Here is a 22363-nt window from a genome sequence, read left to right as displayed (position 1 = left end):
TAAAATAAATTTGTTTTGTAGGTATGAGTTTGTATCACCATTTTTGTGATTTTTATCAACCTTTACATGAGCCAACATATGAACAACAGTTTTACTAAAATAAATTTGTTTTGTAGGTATGAGTTTGTATCACCATTTTTGTGATTTTATCAACCTTTACGTGAGCCAACATATGAACAACAGTTTTACTAAAATAAATTTATTTTGTAGGTATGAGTTTGTATCACCATTTTTGTGATTTTATCAACCTTTACGTGAGCCAACATATGAACAACAGTTTCAGCACGGATGTATATATTGTCATGTGGGATACGGTAAGTAATTTTTTTTTATCTTCTGTCTTTGACACTTGGAAACATGAAGTCAGCACTCTGTTAAATTGAAGGAACATTTTCCGATTAAGAAAACCGAAACAATAAAAAATGTAATGACTTCCAATCTTCAAATGCTAGTTTTATGCTATGTAAATATGTAGGCACATTAAACTTTGTTGGAATCGTTATCTATTGTCACGAAGGTGATCATATTTATTTTCCTGGTGATTGTGATGTATAATTGGATTTCAAAAAATGCAGTTTATGTAAAAACATTATGTGAAAACACCATTATGCACTTAGGTATGATGTTGAAATTAGTAAAAAGCTTGACGTCTCGGATGACAAATATCGAAAAATTGACCAAAAACATTAATTCCTTCACCCTCAACTGGCCAGTTTTCTACAAGGAGGGGTCAGTTTTTGCACCGCCATTTTTGCAAGTCATCCTATCAGTTGGATTGACTATGCTTCTTTTCAACGTTCGGGTGATGAAAACATCATTTTTTTTATTCTCCTTTACGTTACGGTTCGAGCCTGTCTGCCTACTATCACTTTTTATTTATTTTTTTTAACACCTCTGTGTACTGTTGTTTTGACCCCCCTCCCCGCTACTTCCTTATACACCACCTACACACACCCGGGCAATGGGCACCCCACTACTATTGTTTTGATCCCCACCACTCCCGGGTTTGCTTACTACACCCACCACCTAAACACCCGGGCAACACTGGGCACCTCGGCTAGTATTTAAAAAATCCTTGACACTGAATCACTGGTTACTTGCATTAGATGATGGTAAGATCTTCACAATTTTGTTTTCCAGTCACAACATTCATTTCTGTCCCGACTAACTGTGGCCGACCACTGAAACCTTTACTGTCATCCTGTATACAATTCTCAACTTTCTAAATTTGTCTAGCCGCTTTACTGTAAGTCTCGTAATTTTGGAGCATTTCTCCCTAGAAAGTCCTTCCAAAATTGTTGAGTTTGTGTTACGTGTTTAAAAATAAGTGTTGAATGTGAAATTGTTGAGTTTGTGTTACGTGTTTAAAAATAAGTGTTGAATGTGAAATTGTTGAGTTTGTGTTATGTGTTTAAAAATAAGTGTTGAATGTGAAATAATCACATAAAAATGCTACAACAACTAAGTGAAACGTTTATCAGTTACAATTAACTTTATGACCGATTTTGTTTCAAAGTAAACCTCTATAATCTTGATCCTGTTCCATTTTACCTGAAATATGTTAGAATTTATAGAAATTATAGCTATATTATAAAATGGATACATAAGTTGGACTGTCCTATTTTATTTGATTAAAATGCTAAAATGTAAACAAAATAATTTTTTGGTAATAACAATAAGTATTTTCTTTTTAAATTATGAAATCTTAATTAAAAAAAGTTAACATATTTCTTTCTTATCAGTTTTTTATAGACGCTATATTATAACAAGATTATCTGTAGGGATGCAAAGAAACTAATAACATTGATGATAGTAATAAGGAAATTAATCTTACAAATAAGTCATGGCGATGGTAACTAGCATTTTTTGTTTTTGTTAGAAAATTTTATTAATAAAATTTAAATTGGAATGTAATGAATATTTTTCCTTGTCTTAAAGAAAGAATGTGTAAAAAAACAGTTTTGACTAAATACGATTAACAATCATTCTGTTCTTCACTCCCAGTAGGTCTTTGGTCTATAAAGAAATGAATATGTGAGTAAAATAATGTTGACATATGTAAAATGTTTTTGACTTGTGATGGGGGGTATGGGACGAATGGATTCGCCAATCATTTTTATAACCAACGGCTGTGCTAAACAACCAATCAAAACATCGCAAAATTATCAGCAATAAAAATAAGCAAAACTCCTTTGTGTTTTAAGTCTTTATTTGTCATCAAACTGCTGGAAGAATATAATTCTGCATTCTACTATTAGACCTTGCCAAAGAAAGGATTTCCCTAAATGCTAGATGAACTTGTCATCAAAGATTTTTTTTTTCAGTTTGATATTTCCTATTGCTATATACCACATATATGTCGAATAATAACGCTTATAATATCGAAAATATGTTAATGGGGAGAAAAATAGCATATAATGGTTGAAAAACATCCCCCAAACTTTGAGTTTCTTGCTTCAGTGGTTGCAGGATCTTCATCTGACATTAGAACATAAATAGGAATGACAGCTTTTGTATTCTGGTACCCAAAATAGATATAGATCAGGAAGGACATATCAACACCTTTTCAAGTTAAGACTTTTACATTGATAGTTCCTCTTTCTGTACATGCAAGTGAAATTGGAACTGGCAGAGCATGAAAGAATTTCATTACAATGCATTGCTAGTTTCTATTGCAGATGAAATATGGACTAATCTAGCAGAGCTCAATATCTTTGAAGTGAAATGTATGAGAGTAACTCAGCAAGATAAAGAACTGTGGATATCAGAAAGCAGCAAGATTAATGGATCCATCAACAATGAAATAAAGAAAATAATGTGGTTTTGACATGTTTCCCAGCTATCAGACTCCAAATTTAAGAGCAAGAGGATAATATGGTTGTCTTCAAGTCCAACGTGAACAAGTTTCTGATGAGCCGTTCCACTTAAGTTAACAAATTTACCGAACTTCCATTACTATCGATTACTATATTGTCCTTTTGACTACTCTACACTCTTTACCCCTTATCCTTGAGTGGCCTATCGGCCTTGATAAGTGGTACCGCCTATGTAAAAAAAAAAAAAAAAAAAAAAATGACCACCAAAAGGATGGGTCAATCAGGTACGATTTGGTACTGGTATGCTTTTCTTGACAGTTGAAAGACTGGCTCAGATGGTGATAAGTTTGGAAGTTTGTTCTCAAGCATGTCGTGAAGTTCTCTGTAGTATGGATACAATCAAAATCAATTTTTAAAATATCTATTAAAATTTGTTAATTTTAATTATTTTCTTTCCTGTAATTCAGAGTGCAATGGATTATGGGGATTTGTTTAAGGTGACTTGGCAAGTCTTCTCTGAACACAAGGTCATCCCATTGGTTCAATTTGATGGCAAAAGAGTAAGTAAACGTTTATTTAATGAAAATTGTTCTTTTGAAGCTTTGTTTGATAATTGACATTTTTGTTATTTTGAAATTAAAGTAATACAACTATTAAAAGCCTTAACTTTAATATGTAAAAGAATTATTTTGTTTTTACATTTTTCAGTTATCTTTCTGCTTTTTTACTGTTTTTTTTTTTATTGATTTCCTTTTCTTTTTTATGCTGAAATTTTTATTCTTTTGTTTCAAAATTTTTAAACATGCCATGATACAAGTAGAAGTACAGAGGATTGAACCTTCACCATTCAGAAGACTATTACTTAGAACTGATTATAACTTAGCACTTTTATCCATTGTGCTATCAGTTTGACATAAAATCTCCTGAGTACAAGATACACCTGAAGAAGGCCAGAGGTTACATTAGTTGAAATGTTGTGAGAATAGCATTTAGGATGCGAACAATAAATCTCAATAATCCAAAGTTTTTTTTTTTTTAACTTTAAAAAAAAAAAGGGTGAAGGGTGATAACTAGGGCTGTGACAACAGCATATTCTTTTCATTGTTTTGACTCTCAAGTATATATCCGACACAGTAATACCTAGTCAGTCAACAAAGAACCACATCAGTCTATATAAAAAATATAAGATATTAATGGATACACACTTGAGAGTCAAAACAAGGAAAAGAGTATGCTGTTGTCACAGCCATAGTGATAACATATGTACAAACATTTAATTAGTGTATCATAGTGGAAAAAAAAAAATGGATGACAAGGGTGGAAATGGGAAATTAGACTTCACGAGTTATATATATATATATACACAGCAGTTTATGTGATGGAGATAAGCCATGTTCAAACTTGTTCATCCACCCAAGCAAAACCAATTAGTCTCCTCTCTAGAGGTTAGCATTTAAAAATATCCGTGGGACTAAAAGTAACTTAGATGATGTTCATTCCTTTCTCTTCATAAACTCCCCGAATGCCCTAGAATTAAGCGAAACCAACCTACACTCTTCAATCCCCTCTAGCTCCTTTGATATGTCAGGGTACCTCCCTCTCTGCCACATTCTCTAATATCTTTTCTTTTCCTGCTAAAGAATATGCCAATGTGACAAATGAATATTGCAAAACAGGTATTAAAGCACATGTTCCAACCCATTCTCCCCAATGGTTTATTCCAACTTGTGCAGCAGCCATTGCGCAAAAGCAGCATGCATTTCGACAATTTGTCCACCACAAATCAAGTACAAATAGATAGCTTTATAAAAGCTAGAAATAATTGTAATAGTGAAATAACCATAGCCAAGATAACGTATACAGAAATGGCCAGGAAATGTATCAAGTTGCAGAAATTATGAATTCACGATTTCTGAAAAATTTATAATAGTGTAGCAAATAGTGGACAATTAATAATTCCTTCACCTACAACCTCCAAAGTGTGTGTGTGCGCGCCTGATCTTGTCCCTGCCATGCTAATTAAGAAATGCTCTGCTGAACTAACCCTTGTTCTCTCAAACTCTTCAACAAATACCTAGCCGAGTTTTGCCAATTGCATATTTTGTTAACAAAATGGGAGTGGTGATCTGGCACACCACGACACGATATATAATTACTTTCGGTTTTAATTATTTCTGCAAATATTTTTGGACAATGTTAAGAAAACATTCATTTGAGAATTCATAAGTAGGAAAAAAATTCATTTCATTTAAAAAAAAACAAAATTTCTTATGTAAAAAGAAGCTGCTGCTCAAAATGACAAGATGCTTCAAAAAGGCTGATTGGGAGGCTGTCAGAAAATACATCAGAGATGTCCCATGCATTAATATCTTTTCGGTTCTTGGTGAACAATGTTCCAATGAGGCATTGCAGCATATGTTCCCCACATGGACGTGCTATAGCATAACTCATTCTCCTCAATGGATCACTTCAACTTGTGCAGCAACCATTGCGCAAAAGCAGCATGCATTCCAACAATTCATCTGCTATAAGTCAAGACAAACAAAAGTTTATTAGAAACTAGAAATAATTGTGAAAATGAAATAGCTGCAGCCAAGAAAAGACACAGAAATGACTAAAAAAAAATATTATGTTACAGAAAGTAGGAACTTGTGATTTCTGGAAAATTTATAATAGTGTGGTGAATAATGGAAGGGTTGAGAAGAGGAAGAGGAAACTAGGGAGAGGGAAAGAGAAGGATAGAGAAAAGTTAGAAGTTTTAATGAAAATATGTTACACTTTTGTCCTAGGCAACACCAGGTAGCCTTGTTGGTATATATATAAATCTTTAATCTTTCCTGTGGGATTTTTTTCATTCTTCAGGTTTGCTTTAAAGACGCCATTTTTTCCTTCCTGCCACGTATGCGATATGGTTTATATTACAACATGCCATTGGTAAGTCATTTGTTCTTTTCCCAATAATGTTTATTCGTTGATTTTGTCAATCGTTATAGCAAGATTAGAAGCGGGTATGTAAAAATATGCTAAAAACAGTATTTTTCCTTATGAGGTTATAGAAAGCATAAGATTAAAGCAGTGGAAAATTTTTATTAGAATTTAACAGAATAGAATTATGACGACATTTCAAGATATGATATCATAATCAATGTTGCCTTTTAGGCATACAATGTAAAAATGAGCCGAGTTTTTTTTTTTTTGAGGCCCACCATTCGGAAACTGCAGTTGATCTAGATGTATATTGCTGTCAAAACCTCAGAAAATGATAATGGTGGTAAGTTAAAAAAAAAAAAAATGCCTCTTTATTCTAGGAACAAAGAGAAGAAAGAAGAAAACATGAACATCTTTGCACCTGCTACATGACCAACTACTTCAGAGAGAGGAACGGCTGCTTTGTGTCCACAACACGACACAATGGGGATCAAAGACCCCCCCCCCAATATGCTACAAAGAAATTTGGTGATAAGCAGAGAAAAAGAGACTGCTGTCATATTTCAAAGATTTCCTTATCTTAGAGTAATTGCTCTACCTAGAATTGCGTCTATTTCAGGAGAGGAAAAGAAGTGCATTCATAATTTTATCGAAGTCATTTTGGCTCTGGAGAAAGTAACAGATTAGAATTGTGTTTGTTTCAAGATACGACACCATGAGAGGACGTGCATGACAGAATTGAGATTGCATCAAAGTAACCAGACATCTTTTTTTTTTTTTTTTAATTTTTTTTTTTATTCACATTCACCTCGAACAAGGTGTATTGCCACTTAAATGTAAAAGGTTACTAATTGAGACCGTGGCCAAGAAAGATTAACAAGATATTGGTTTACATTACATTTAGACTTCTGCATATCAGTTAGGGAAGCAGGTAGCCGGAAGAGAATTTCAAAGTGTAGCTGTTTGAGGAAAGAAAACTATTAGAGTAGAAAGCTTTCTGGCATTTAGGGACCTCAACAGTAAAAGGGGTGAGATTTTGTTGCTAAGCGAGTTTGTTGGGGATATGTACATCAAGGAGACACAAGTGCAATGAGTTCATAAATTGCACCCTATTTAAAGTAAAGTTTAACATTCCTTCGACATAGCTCTACTGTATAGATTCATCATTTCAATTATTCTGACAGCTGAAAGGAACGGATTTAAAATGATACTATGTCTGCTTCATGTTTCACAGCTATTCAAATGAGTTGTTTGAAGTTTGGAAAATTATAATCCTACCAGAGGATTGTCTGCAAAAGTCACTGCATTCAATCAAATGCATTGCATGGTCATTTGAGAACGGACAGTCAACCATGGTCAATACTGAATGAATACTATCTAGTGATCTTTGTTTTTGGACAGAAAAAAAAAAGAGAAATTATGAGCGATGAATAATTGTTTCAATTGGATGGGGTGATAGAGTAGTGTCGAGTCATTGACGATTTTACACATAGTATATAGGTGTGTTTGCAATACAAAGGTGCATGTTTCGGCAATATTTAGCATCAATAAAATCCAGACTGTTGGACATTTATATCTAAAACTTGGTGGACAAGTTATTTGTTAGACTGAGCTAATGTTCAAGAGAAATAGAAAAAAAAATAATACATCATTGGGATCAAACATCACTACAAAAAGTTGGATTTTCATAGACGAATGCATGAGGAGCTTCTTTGACGGGGATTTACATCTACAGAATACATTACTATGAGACTGATTCTCTGCAGATTACAACATGGATGTTTTCAAATCTAATGTCAATAGATTCCTGTTGTGAACGGTCCTCACAATATTCGAACTTGTTCCATTCCATCTATTTAAAATCCTCTCATAAGATTATTCATCTTTCCATTGACAATTATTCCATCTTATTAATCTTTATCCTTCAGTAATTTTGGCCTTAATAAGTAATAATTCATTAATAAATTTAATTTTTTAAATATGGAGCAATTTTAAAATTGTATACTTTTTTATTTTGTGTTCAAGGTTCCAGGCTGTGTTGGAAGTAGCATGGTACGAGCATTTTCCCAACATGTCTTGCATCGACTAAATGTGATCCAAGAAGGTCCCTTGGTAAATAAATATATCCTATTATAATGTAGATTTGGTGTCTGACTGAATCTAATTGGAAAAGTATAGTGTTAAATAAAACTGATCATAATATTTATTAACAATTTTGTTCATATATCTTTTTTTTTTTTTTATTTTTTTATTTTTTTTTTTTATTACATTTTCACCCCAAACAAGGCACATTGCCACTTTGGTGTAGGGGGCTACTATCAGGGGAAACATCTACTGGGGTACTATGTAGGGATTTGGGCAGCAAGATGTTGGTTCACGTTGCACTTGAACTTATGCATGTCAGTACAGTTGGGGAAGCAGTGACCTGGAATGGAATTCCAAAGTCTAGCAGTTCTGGGGAAGAAACTACTGGAGTAGAAAGATCTTTTACATCTAGGGATCTCTACAGTGTGGGGGTGGGATTTTGCAGCTTGTCGGGTCTGTCGAGGGTGTTCACGTCGTGGGGGCACAAGTGCTTGCAGTTCATCAGAGCATTCACCATTAAAATACTTGTAGAACAGGCAGAGGGATGCAACGTTTCGACGATGGGACAGAGGCTGAAGCTTAGATGCCAGTTTAGGGCCTATCAGATTTGCGACTCTCTTTTGAACCCTGTCAAGGAGCGAGAGACTAGTAGCCGATGCACCAGCCCAAATATGACAGCAATACTCCATACATGGGCGAATAGTGGCCTTATAGAGGTACAGGATACTTTCGGGTGTTAGAAGTTTTCTAGCATGGTAGAGAGAGCCCACCTTCCTTGCAGCGGCCCTGGCAATGCCCTCGATGTAATTGTTCCAACTCATGTTTCCTGTGAACGTTAGGCCAAGAAGCTTGAGAGACGTACTCTCAGATAAAGAGTCGTTGGCCATTGCTATAGGTGGTAGAGAAAGTTTCTTGTAATTATTGAATGAAACCAGTTTTGTCTTGGTGGCATTGAACGTTACCATCCATTTTTGTCCCCATTCCACTACTGATTGGAGGTCATCCTCTAGTGTTTCTGCCATTACTTTAGATATATGTTCATTTGTTTTCCTGTCGTGCCTGCTATAGAGTGTGGTGTTATCAGCATATATACCCATCTCAGAGGCAATTTTGTCGGGGAGGTCATTTATGAATATCAGGAACAGCAGAGGTCCAAGGATAGATCCCTGGGGCACTCCCGCATTTATACCATATTGTTTAGATGTACGACCGTCGAGGACAACCTGGATTTTTCTCTTATCTGAGAAGGATTTAATTATGTTAAGTATTCTACCAGTGATACCGTAAGATCTAATCTTCCTGAGGAGACCCTCATGCCATACCCTGTCAAAAGCCTTAGATATATCTAGAGCTACCGCTCTGCCCTCTCCCGCTTTGTCCAGTGAATGGTATATGCGTTCAGAGATTACAGTGAGGATGTCTGCCGTGGAACGGGCTTGTCTAAATCCATATTGATGGTCGGTCAGAAGTTTAGCATCTGTAAGGTGCTGGACTAGAGCATGGTTAATTAAGGTCTCAAATATTTTGGCAAAAAGTGGGAGGAGGCTAATAGGGCGATAATTTAATGGGTCAGTTCTTTCGCCAGAATTCTTGAATACTGGTACTACAGAAGCAGTTTTCCAACAGCTCGGAAAGCAAGATTCATTAAGGCATTTGTTGTAGAGTTTGGAGAGAACTGGAGCTACTTCGGCTGAGCACTTTTTTAATAGCACAGCTGGGATGAGGTCGGGTCCACATGCTTTGGAAGTGTCAAGGTTTTTTATGATAGCATGCACCTGAGCAGGGGTGATTTTCAGATCGTCTAGCGTGGCGTCTGTCCGCATAGGAAATTGAGGTAGGGGGTGGTTTAGAGGGTCCAGTGTGGAGTTTGAGGCAAACCGACTGGCAAGCATGTTAGCCTTCTCGGTTGCTGAGCAAAGAACCTCGTGATTGTTGGTTAGTGGGGGAATTGTTGATTGCCCATTATTTACTACACTGTTGTAGATTTTCCAGAAGTCGCGAGTTCCTAGTTTTTGTGCTTCGATGCGTTTTTTAGTGGTTTCCGTAAATTCCCTCTTAGCTGTCGCTATTTCTTTCTTAACGTTACTTCTAGCTTCTATGTACTTCTGTCTGTTTGAACTGGACTTATGTCGGTTAAACCTGCGGAATGCATGCTGCCTTTGAGCAATGGCAGTTGCGCAAGTCGAAGTAAACCATTGGGGAGAGTGGGGCTTGCTATAGAATTTCCGCATGGGAACATGCGCTTCGATTGCAGTTTTGAACCATTCAGTGGTCTCGGTTGCACACTGTTCAGCAGGAAGAGAAAAAATATTTCCCCATGGGGCGTCTCTGATAAGATCTCTGATAGCTTCCCAGTCAGCCTTTTTATAATATCTCGTTGTTTTGAGCACTGGCTCTTCAGTTTTGGGTCTAGAGTTTAGGGCGATTTCAACCATTATCACCGCATGATCAGCGTTCCCAAGTGGGCTGTCGGCTTTCGTTACACAATCATCAAGAACTGTGGTCAAAAACAGATCTAATAGTGATGCGTGTTGTTCTTCCTGATCAGGGAAGCGGGTTGGAAAAGTAACAATTTGCGATAGGGAGTGAGATACAGAGAAGCTATGAGTTGCGCTGCCTGCTGCATCTGTGTAAGTAGAGAATCCAAGCCAGTTTTTGTGATGGACATTAAAGTCGCCAAATACATGTACTTGGGCGCTAGTGTCGAAGGAGAGTGCTGTGTCTATGCTGTCAGATACTTTGTTTATTATGGTGCAGTCTTGGGTCGAGGGAGAGCGGTAGAGGAAGTAAAAGTAGCTAATGTTGTGTTGCATGATTAGTCTAAAGCACATAAAGGCTTGATCATCCGTTTCTAGGTTTGTTTCTCTAGTCAAGGGAAGGGTATTACGAATGTAAACTCCAAGTCCGTGCATATGTCTGTCAGAGTCCTTACGGCAGAGTGGGAGATATCCAGGCATGTTAAAGTAGTTAGAGGGGATGGAGGAGTGTAGGTTAGTCTCACTTAGTGCTAAGATATCCGGGGTATTTGTTAGGAGAAATGCTTCAACATCAGCTAAATTAGTTCTAAGCCCACGGATATTTGTGAATGCAAGCCTCAAGGGAGGAGGCAAGTTGGATTTGTTTGAACCTAAGCCTGGTTTATCTACTTTACAATGCTCATGCCATGAAAATGGCTGCATTTTTTTTTTCATTGATTTCTCATTCTTAGAAAAAAAAAGCAATTGTTATATTTACAAACAATGTTAATACTTTGATCAATTGCTGTTAATTGGATGCTAGTGTTTGCTTGAATATTTGAATTCCGTGTATTAAGTTGTCTCCCTTTTCATTTAGATTAAGCGTTCAGCTCTTTGTTCTCAGAGTGATCTCTCTTGCTTGTTGTGGATTCTAGAAAACAAAGATGGAGATTTTGATAAGCGGCTCTATGTTTGTAATTGAAATTATGTGAAGAGTAAATCAGCGCAACAGTTTTTCATCATTTTTATTAAAATCAAGATATAATACTACTAAACGTTATGTATAGAATCCTTATTCTAATTTTTAATCAAAATCCATTGCATGATTTTGATTCCAGAAAAAATCTCAAATTTAGAGCTTGAAGGATCTTAACAAGAAATTATTGGGCGCTTGTTAAGATACAGTCGACAAATCGACCTTTTAAAAAAATATGTTTTAAGCAAAAACAATATTATATACTTTATTGTCATGCCGAAAATAGTAATATATCCAAAAATTACGAAAAATCGATTAGAAAGTTATTTCTAGTTAAAAGTAATTTTTATGGAACATTGGTTAAAATCGCATTTTCTTAGATGTTATAAAGTAGGCAGTAGGAGGCTATACGCAGGGGACATAACTCCGAAAAGAATATTCTAGATTATTTGCGTCATGGCTGCAATATTTGTTGTCTATAGCGATAGACTTTTTTTCTTTTCTTTTTTTTTTTACCAAAAACACAATAGCATTTGTTCTACACAATGAATTTTCGTAATTGTTGGATATATTATTATTTTCGAATGACAATTAAGTATGTAATATTGTTTTTGCTTAAAATGATATATTAAAAAAAAATTGGACCAAGTAAAGAATAGATACCCTGTAGCAGAAGATGAAGACCGGCGCACATTTCAAGTGACATCGGTGGCTTGACCTTGACATCGGGATTGGTTGTTTGTAAACATGTCAAATAACATGGTCAAATGTTCGCAAGCAAGATTTTTTAAAAATATGTTTACAAAATTTTAAGGATTAAAAAAACTTGTTAATTTACCTATTTACTATGCCTCCCCACGGGACAGAGTTAGACACCAGGGTCGTTTTTTTAATGCGGAGAAAAGGTACAAAAATAAAAATTGTCTCAGTCGTGAAGGATTTCTCCTCCACCGAAAGAGAACAAGAAATGGAAGTGCAGCATCTGAAGAACAGATACTACACTTTGATCTTGATCAAAAGGCCAGAAACTTGTTAATGTAAGTAACACAATGAACGTATTTAAAGAAAATATATTTAAAAAAATGGGTGACTTTCTGACTGTGTTTTTTTTGTTATATATTTACAGAACTTTTTAATAAACAAATAGTAATTATAATAATTATAAATAAAGGGTATCTATTCTTTACTTGGGCCAAAAAATCGATTTGTTGACTATAACTTAACACCAGAAATTGAATTTGGATTTAATGACTATGGATCAAATTTAATGCAAATCTGAAATATCTGAAAATTTAAATGGCAAAAATTCCTTTAAAATATTAAATAAAAATTGAAATTTGGGGAATATTTATTAACTAATATCTAATAAACTATTGTAGAAATTTCACAAAGGTTGAACGTACCTGAATTTTCACAAAGGTTTTCTATCTCCTCTTAGACCCATTACATAAAACTAAATTAAACTAAATATTGCCCTGATTCCCCATCCTTATACCAAACATGATGATTGGTTTTAATGTATGAATCCCGTATATAGAAATATGAAATAGAACTTTATGCACAGAAATATATAAACCTAACTTTATATATATAGAATGTAGATTATAGCCCTTGTTATTACAAAATTTATATATAGAAATTGCTATTTATATATAGAAATTGCTATTTATATATAGAAATTGCTATTTATATATAGAGATATTGAAATGAAGACATAATATATATATTAAAAGTTAATTTTTTTTTTTTTTTTTTTTATTCAATTATCACCCCAAACAAGGCACAGTTTCCACTTTGAAGCAGGGGGCTACTATTAGGGAATTAATTAGCGGGGTCATTATGAAGGGAGAAGAGTAGAAAGATGTTTGTTAACATTACACTTGAACTTCTGCATATCATTGCAGTTGGGAAAGCAGAATCCCGGAAGGGAGTTCCAAAGACCCGCAGTTCTGGGGAAGAAACTATTGGAGTAAAAGGCTTTCTTGCACCTAGGGATCTCCACTGTAAAGGGATGAGACTTAGTAGCTTGTCGGGTTTGTCGGGGGTAGTTACGTCGGGGAGGTACAAGTGTTTGCAGTTCGTCAGAGCATTCACCATTAAAGTATTTGTAGAACAGGCAGAGGGATGCAACATCTCGTCGATGGGACAGAGGTTGAAGCCTAGATGACAGTTCAGGACCTATCAGGTTGGCGACTCTTTTTTGAACCCTGTCCAGGAGCGAGAGACAAGCAGCAGATGCACCAGCCCAGATGTGACAACAGTACTCCATACATGGGCGAATGGTTGCCTTATAGAGGTATAGGATACTGGCAGGCGTAAGTAGTTTCTAGCACGGTAGAGGGAGCCAACCTTCCTTGCAGCAGCCTTGGCAATGCTCTCAATGTATCTATTCCAGTTCATATTCCCTGTAAACGTTAGGCTGAGGAGTTTAAAAGAAGTACTTTCAGGCAATGTGTTCTTGGCCATTGCTATTGGTGGTAGAGAAGGTTTCTTGTAGTTATTGAAGGAAACAAGCTTAGTCTTAGCAGCATTGAATGAGACCAACCATTTTTGTCCCCATTCCACTACGGATTGGAGGTCATCCTCTAGTGTTTCTGCCATTTTCTTGGATATGTGGTCATTTGTTTTCCCCTCATATCTGTTATAGAGAGTGGTGTCATCAGCAAATATACCCATCTCCGAAACAATATTATCAGGGAGGTCGTTTATGAATATCAGGAACAATAGAGGTCCAAGGATAGACCCCTGAGGCACTCCCGCATTTATGTCATATTGTTTGGATGTACGTCCGTCGAGGACAACTTTGATTTTTCTATTACTTAAGAAGGATTTAATTACGTTATGAATTCTTCCAGTGATTCCATATGATCTAATTTTCCTTAGAAGACCATCGTGCCATACCCTGTCAAAAGCCTTAGATATATCGAGGGCCACCGCTCTACCCTCCCCTGTTTTATCCAATGAACGGTATATACGTTCAGAAACTACAGTTAAGATATCTGCTGTTGAACGGGCTTGCCTGAATCCATATTGTTATTTATGTTTTTAGATATGGATATAAACTTTAATAAATCTATATCTATTTGAATATCCTAATCAAGACCCCCTCCCCCACATACAAAAAATTATTAAAAAAATTAAATGTTTCTAAAAATATGTTTTTTAGCCAGAAAAAGTGCGAATTACCCTGTTGTCTCGAAGTACCCAATATCGAAAGATTCTAAATGTAGATGAGGTAAGTTTTTTTTTTTTTTTACTTGTATTTTTGCCTAGTACTTTATCTGTTATACTACGGGTTCTTGTGTAATGAAGCCACTGACATGTGTGCAAATGACCAAGCCGTGGTGCGAGGTGACATCACAGTGGAGGAAGAAGGAAAAAAAGAGAAAAAATGTACATGATAGGGAAAGAAACTTCTAAACATATATCGATATAGCAAAGTTTTTTTTAACCACATGTTGGCACAGCAGGAACTTTTAAACAAGATGCAGGACGTTTCTGAATTTTTGAGTTGAGTGCTGTTCTCATCATGAGTTTTATTTGAACAATGTTTCAGTCGATGTAATCTCCGATCTTCTTCAGGTGTTTCTTGTCAAACTTGTGAAGTAACTAAAGGGTTCTGTGCAGATTCCCAAGTTTGACAAAAACATTCCAGAGTTTAACAAGATATACCTAAAGAAGTTACATCCACTGAAACGTTGTAAAAATAACACTCAAGATAAGAACAGTAGTTCAAAGTATCGAAATAATAGATGAAAAACCAGTAAAATAATCCAACTCCGACGGTATATATATAAACAATATATAATTTATTACGGCAGCTAATACATTAATTGAATAAATATGCAACACACTCACGATTAGAGTTTAACGGTTAACAAACACATAAACATTACGACGCCATATTCAAAAGAAAAGTTCGTTAACTCTGCCTTTTTATAAGGGAGATAACTTAACAAATTATATGCATATTAATGCCAATATAAAGGGAGACACTTAACAATGTGAAGATGCAAGACTAATTTATCTTTCAAAATTTTAACACGATTTTTTGGACGATCATATTGTCGTTAGCTTGGAAAACATGTGTCGGGTGGCTTAGTGTGGAAGTGACCAGTAATAAATGCCTGTTTTTTTCAACAACAACAAAAAACTTGTGTTTAATTTCCTTCCATTTGCAAATCCCTACATATAATTCTAGTATGAAATTTCTTGCTTTTTAGATATACAATCTTATTTCTTATCACTATAGATCACTACTTATGACTACAGATCAATAATCCAAATAACCAATTGAAAATTCAAAGAAAACACAATTACAACTTCACTTCCGATTTTTCCGGATTTTGTAATCATGCCCATATTCCTTTATTTTCTTTCAAAGTTGATGAGTTCTTATTCTTTTGATGAGTAAGGGCGGAATAAATTAAATGGTATAATGGACAACATTTTAAAATTTGGAATGTGACGTTTTATCATTTATTTGTATATGTTCTGTAGTTATATCAAGCTTTATAAATTAAAGCATCGATATAAATAAAAATTGAAATATTATTGAATAAGCATATATTTCCCATAAACACACACACACACACATACACACATATAAAATCCTAACCAGTTTCCTCCAAAGGAGGAATTTTCATCGGAGTATGAAATTCACAAGCAGTTTCCAGTCGCATGTATATCCCGTTAGTGAGGATGATGACGTTAGGTTTTTGCTACTCTTGCAGGGAGGTGTCGGTGTCCTCCTATATACAATGCATGCTATTTCCAAATTTGTCACCCATCTGGTACTGATCAGGTTTAACTTTGCTGATCTAATGAGAACTGATGTGCCGACATGATTATATATATGTATGTATATATATGTATGTATATATATGTATGTATATATAAAAAGAAAAAACAATTTCTTTTTGTGTGAATTATTAGCACGAACGCCCCCCTCCCCTCATCCTATAATATAATAAAATTAACAAAAATGAATATCTGTTAAACTCATAAAAAAATTTTGATCACGGAAAAATTATTTCTGATGTGAAGATACTACTACCACATCTGGGGAGGTGCTGTTCAGAGCCGCATTCTTTCTTATCATGACTAATTACAAAATCAACTTTGCAATTGAAATATTCTCTACAACCCTTTTCTTCTGAGCATCATTTACGGAAATAACTACTTCAATCTCGTGTTTCTCCTCCTAGGACATTCTTACCACAATTCTTTTTTCTCCTATGGAGAGATTTTCTTTCTACAAACTTTCTAGTTGTGGAACATGCTACCACAAGATTCCTTCTCTGAATGCTAGAACATGTCTAATGTCAACAGATGCTTGTCTTAAACATTGTCTCATAAGTAATCAGTTTGTTTATTCCTTTTATTGCATTCAATCTTCTCATAATATTCTTTATCATTCAACTAACAATTTATCCATCTAATTGAACTTTATCCTATAAGTGGCTTTTATTTTTGATTAGCACTGACTTAAATCCAAAAAATGTTGTTTCCTGTCTAGAATTTCCCAAAAGTAAAATAAAGAAAAATTTATGTAAATTGATCAAGTAGTTTTTTTTTTTTTTTTTTTTTTTAAATAAGAAAATAAAATTTTATGGGTAATCGAGAAGGTGTGATTGTGTTATGTGTTACCTGCCATTTTGAAAAAAAAAAATCTCAAAAAATAAGGGAGATAACTCAACAATAATTCAGACTCCCAAGATTTATGCTAATTCTTATTAATCACTTAAAAATGCTTTCCTTTATAAAAATAAAGATTACTTGACCAATTTAAGTGCTTTTTGGGGTATGATATTATATAGATTTTTCTGTATAATTTTATTTCAATATAGAAGGAATTCTCAATAAGAATCAAAAAGTTTCATAACTTTATTTTCTAACTTTATGAGAGTATGTACACGTGTTAGACACATGGATATCAAAAAGGGGCTCTGGATTGTTGTCGTTGTTAAGAAAAGGTTAATAATTTGTGGCTGCTTATCAAGTCAATTGTGTAATATATTTTAAAATTAAAATTGAAATAAAAGGAGTGAAAGGTTTATTAAAAAAGAGAAAAAATTTAAGGAATTAACATGAACAGTGAACCTTCCACCTCAAACGTAAACATTTTGTAGTCAATGGCGAACCCACCAGATACACACACTTGACACAGCAGCCACTGCAAACAATGCGAGAACCTTATTCCCTCTTTCACACACTCCCTTTCTTTCTCTTTCACCCCCCCTCTCTTTCTCTGAAAACGGATGACATAGTAGCCGATAGCAAGTAAAGGGAGACTCCTCATTGGTCAACCAAAAAGGAAGAAAAAAACATCTAGGAAAATCGAGGAAGTGAGGAGAAAACAAAATTTACAAACCCTTTTGAATTGACACCCCCATATTAGTGGGACCTTACGGCATCTCTGCCCTAAACCATCTGCCTGTATCATTCATGCAGGATGAAAGGAAAAGTGGAACTGTTATAAGGACTTTTAGATCAGAGATCTGAAATGCATATGAATGTATATGTATAAATATAGATATTTACACCAGAGGAAGGCGAATGCACCGCCAGATTTTCCAATGTAGTAGAGAACGACTCCTCAAAGAAAGACCAAGAACAGTCAAGGACAAATTAAAAAGTGAGAGAAAGGAAAAATGAGACAGAAGAGGGAACCTGAAATGTTAGGGTGATATACAACAACATGCTCATATCTCCAAACTTTTTCAAGGACTGTCGATTGCCGTTTTATTTTTTTTCCTTATCTGCAGATAAGTACTCATTCTTAATAAACCCATCCTAATCTAATTCCCACCCGCCCCTTGTAATATCCATGTTTTGGATTTTAGTCCATTCAACACTTATCCCGGACCGTTGAGTGTTGTATCAAATTTCAGTGATTGTAAAATATTCATGTAAATAAAAAACTCCTTTTGTGTATTTTAATATGTTGTGTCATTCTTGTTTTATGTTCAAGTCACTATGGTTGAGTGAGCAACATCCATGAATATGTCATTTAATATTGTGATATTTCTTTTTCTTTTGTGTTATGGGCAATGTAGGGGAGGGAAGGTACCCATCACAGAATCTATGATTCTGGCCAGGGTACAATTACCTCCAAACTTAACCTCTCCAAGCTCGTAAAAATTGTTAAATGCTTCAATGAATCTAAGCAAGGAATTCAAAGTATAGGAATTGTCTCATAGAGAGTTCTACTTCTTAAAAATTCTGTCATTTTTGATGGGTATTATTTTGATGTTTTTAATTTTTTTTTTTTTTTTACATTCTTTCTTTGCAGTTAGTTTCAGCTCTGAAAACAATTCCAGAATTTGATGTGCGATTAATTGACTTTGATGCCAGGTAAATATTGATGTATTTTTGGAGTCTTTATTTAAAATTTATCTCCCTTGAATAACAAGAGAATAAACTCTTCTATTTAGAAATACAGAAAACCTCACGTCAATATGTGTTACGTTTTCATTAAAAAATACATTCTCATGTGTGATTGCGGTCCATTTCATGAGCGATCAATAAGCAAATAGTGTTTCTATACATGTATGTTTACACTAGTTTTTCTTGTTTGCTTCTTCCTATTTTCTTTTCAGGACTGGCTGTGATCATCTTTTTAATTTAGGCAAAATAAACTTTTCATTCATGAACTACACAAAGATTTTGTTGAGTTTTCAAGGTTTTATTTGGAGAGAAAATTTATCAGAGAGAGAGAGAGACCATGTAACTATTATTTGATTCTTAATCTTAATGAGCACCAATCTCGAGGTAACATTCAACTTTTATGCAGTTTCTACATCGTTTGCATGTTCCATTCACTTAACTTCCAATGAGAAACTGAACTATAAACATGATTTCAGGGTTGTTTTTGGAACCAACTACCACTAAGAATGAAAGAAAAATATCCCCTGCACAAATTTGGTGATCACTATCAAATGCATATTACTGTATTATTTACAGTAATCAGGTTGAGCTCATGCGGAGTTTGATGGCATAAAGTTTGTAAGTGAATATTGTGTAGTTTGTGGCTTTAAGCTGGACACGCTTACACACAGAATTAATGTTGCATAACGAGGTCCGTATTTGAATAGAAAAGTTTGAACGAGAACTTTACAGTCAAGGATCTCCAGAAATAAAGTCAACAAAAGTATATGAATTCCATCCGGGAATTTTCTTTTTTTTTTGCGGATGAAGCATCAAGCAGAAAAAACATGTTTTTTCTGCTTGAAGTCTTGTCTGCTAGTTGTCCTACTTTATCAAAATTAGTTGTCCTACTTTATCAAAATTAGTTGTCCTACTTTATCAAAATTAGTTGTCCTACTTTATCAAAATTAGTTGTCCTACTTTATCAAAATTAGTTGTCCTACTTTATCAAAATTAGTTGTCCTACTTTATCAAAATTAGTTGTCCTACTTTATCAAAATTAGTTGTCCTACTTTATCAAAATTAGTTGTCCTACTTTATCAAAATTAGTTGTCCTACTTTATCAAAATTAGTTGTCCTACTTTATCAAAATTAGTTGTCCTACTTTATCAAAATTAGTTGTCCTACTTTATCAAAATTAGTTGTCCTACTTTATCAAAATTAGTTGTCCTACTTTATCAAAATTAGTTGTCCTACTTTATCAAAATTAGTTGTCCTACTTTATCAAAATTAGTTGTCCTACTTTATCAAAATTAGTTGTCCTACTTTATCAAAATTAGTTGTCCTACTTTATCAAAATTGCTTCATTTTCTGGGCACCAAATTTACATGTACAACTAACCACATTCTAAATTCTAAGAGATAATTGTTTGTTTTTTTCAGTCTGTTCACACATAACCACCTAGAAAAAAAATAGAATCTCATTTGGTGGAGAATACTTTTAAATGTAGAAATAATTTCTTTTTGAATTTGATAAACTTCTATCTATTTTTCTTTCATGTATTGCATCCAAAATTTTGATAAACTCATTTTGGAATTTTTATGTGTATTTTGCACTTGTGTCTTTATTACCTAAATTCATCAAAACCAGAAATAGTATAGTCGACGTTTTTTCAAATTCATAAATTGTTGAGAGCAGCAAGTTCACAGTGAAGCTGCATGTAGCAAGATGAGCTACCCAGCTACCCATCCTCCCAAACACACGTGTGGCCTGTTGCTCTGATAAACATTTTCATAAACATCGGTGTCCGAGTGGAATTCTCAGTAGACGAAGACAAGATGGACGTATAACTATTTGTACACTCATTGATAAATGAAAATGTAACGCATAATATTTAAAAAAATATTTCTATTTTCTCATTTTAGATTTATATCCTTCCATGAACAATTAAAGGTAAGTTTTTTTATTTTTATTTATCGTAACAATTAAATGTAAGCTCATTACTTGAATTAATTGAAACATTAATTTAAAATACTAGTTCTTGTCAAGAATTCCCCCTATATCAAAAATCAACAATAAAGAAAAGACTTATATATTGATCATATTCCAAAACTTGCATAAATTGACAAAATAGTGTTATTTTTAAATAACAAAATCCAATTTTATGTAACTGAAAAGCAGCTGTCTTGTCTGCCATTTTGAAAACAATCTAAAATAACAAAACAAAAGGAGATAACTCAATAATTCAAACTTGCAAGATTTATGTTGTAATACCTATGAATCCCCATTCAAAAAATGATTTTCTTTATAAAAATAAAACTACTTGGTCAATTTATGTGATTTTTGGAATATGATATTGTTTTATCTTGTTACAGGTACATACATAATATATATTTTTCTTTATTTTTAATATAGGGCAAATTCTGAACCAAAATACTAAATACTTTGTTTCTAACTTGAAACGTGAAAGATGTGTTTGGTTCGTTACTCACGTTGGTTGGCATATTATCATTTTTTCTCTTTACCAACAACAGGGAACGTGTTGACTTTTAATATCAAGTTGTAGTCGTTTTCCTTCTCCTCATTGACAAGATGTTCGATCTTAGTATTAGCAGTAGCAGTAGTTCTTATTTCTTCTCTTCTTTTCACCGACAACAGTAAAAAAAATAAAAGATAAACTGATACCTATTCAAAACCTGATGTGGCATCCAAAACTGAACTGTGAACACAAATCTTTTTATTCAGCTATTCTGAACTGCCAATTACTTTTCATAATCATAACCCTCACCCCAAAATCCAATAGTTCTAGGTTCATGCCCACGTGCAGCTACTGTTTCCTTGCAGCAAGCACATGCTAGTCATGGCCACTTATCACTCTCTCTCTGAACCATCATTACAGCATGAAACAAAATCTTTCTCATTCATATGAATAAACATGAACATTAGAACTGCACGCCTGTGGAACTCTGTTCCGTCTGCCTGCTTCCCACCGGACTACAACTTGGATGTTTTCAAGTCCAGTGTTAACAAATTCCTAATGAACCGCCCCCGTAAGTAAATACTTTATCAAATCTCCACACTAACGTAATGTACTTTGAATAACCCTTATCCCTGAGTGGCTTCCGGGCCTTGATAAGTGGTGATCACTGTGTAAAAAAAAAAAAAAAAAAAAAGAAGAAATTTTGATAATTTCAGTTCAAATTTATAAAATTTGACTGCAAAGAAATAAATTTACTTTTTCACTAGCAATTTAGAATAGACCATAACTTGTTGACAATGAAGACATTCCTTCTAAAGAAAGAAAAATTTAAATATAAATGTAATAAATGTTCAGGAAATAAAACTATTTGTTATGTGAAAATCAAACAAATTGTTAAACAGTAACAAATTATATTTAACTAATAAAATGTCCTTTTTTAAAATCAATATGCAAATATATATATATATATATATATATATATATATATAACTACTTCATTTACTCACATAAACCTAATATACGAAAGTATAGATTTATGCGTAAACTTTAAGTATTTACTTCAAAAGTTCTCAATACGTAGGTAGAGCTAGTTAGTAATTTATAAAATATATATGGCGATTAAGCTACACTGAATATTCTGCGTTTCATCCACTATAGGATTCGTCAGGCTTATGCGCGAATTCTGTGGTTGCTTCTTGTTTTTATATATGTTGAGGATTTCTAGTTAGCCAATCAGCTTTCTAGTATCCACCGC

General features: G+C 34.1%; 1 protein-coding gene across 2 annotated transcripts in view; it reads left to right on the top strand.

Moving 5' to 3' along the window:
- Positions 1 to 22363, top strand: part of LOC145276775 (EGF domain-specific O-linked N-acetylglucosamine transferase-like) — a 170380-nt gene that overhangs the window by 121921 nt on the left and 26096 nt on the right. For both annotated transcript variants that reach the window (XM_080128085.1, XM_080128169.1), the window contains exons 8-14: positions 211 to 314; positions 3284 to 3376; positions 5679 to 5750; positions 7770 to 7856; positions 14428 to 14496; positions 18556 to 18617; positions 20555 to 20582. In XM_080128085.1, the coding sequence (XP_079984211.1) occupies positions 211 to 314; positions 3284 to 3376; positions 5679 to 5750; positions 7770 to 7856; positions 14428 to 14496; positions 18556 to 18617; positions 20555 to 20582 (515 nt within the window). The remainder of the gene's footprint in view (positions 1 to 210; positions 315 to 3283; positions 3377 to 5678; positions 5751 to 7769; positions 7857 to 14427; positions 14497 to 18555; positions 18618 to 20554; positions 20583 to 22363) is intronic.

Source organism: Euprymna scolopes, chromosome 1 (genome assembly GCF_053919585.1).
Source record: "Euprymna scolopes isolate OS-2025 chromosome 1, ASM5391958v1, whole genome shotgun sequence".
Taxonomy (NCBI): Eukaryota; Metazoa; Mollusca; class Cephalopoda; order Sepiida; family Sepiolidae; genus Euprymna; species Euprymna scolopes.
Note: the sequence above shows the minus strand (reverse complement) of the source record. Positions and strands in the feature narration are given on the sequence as shown.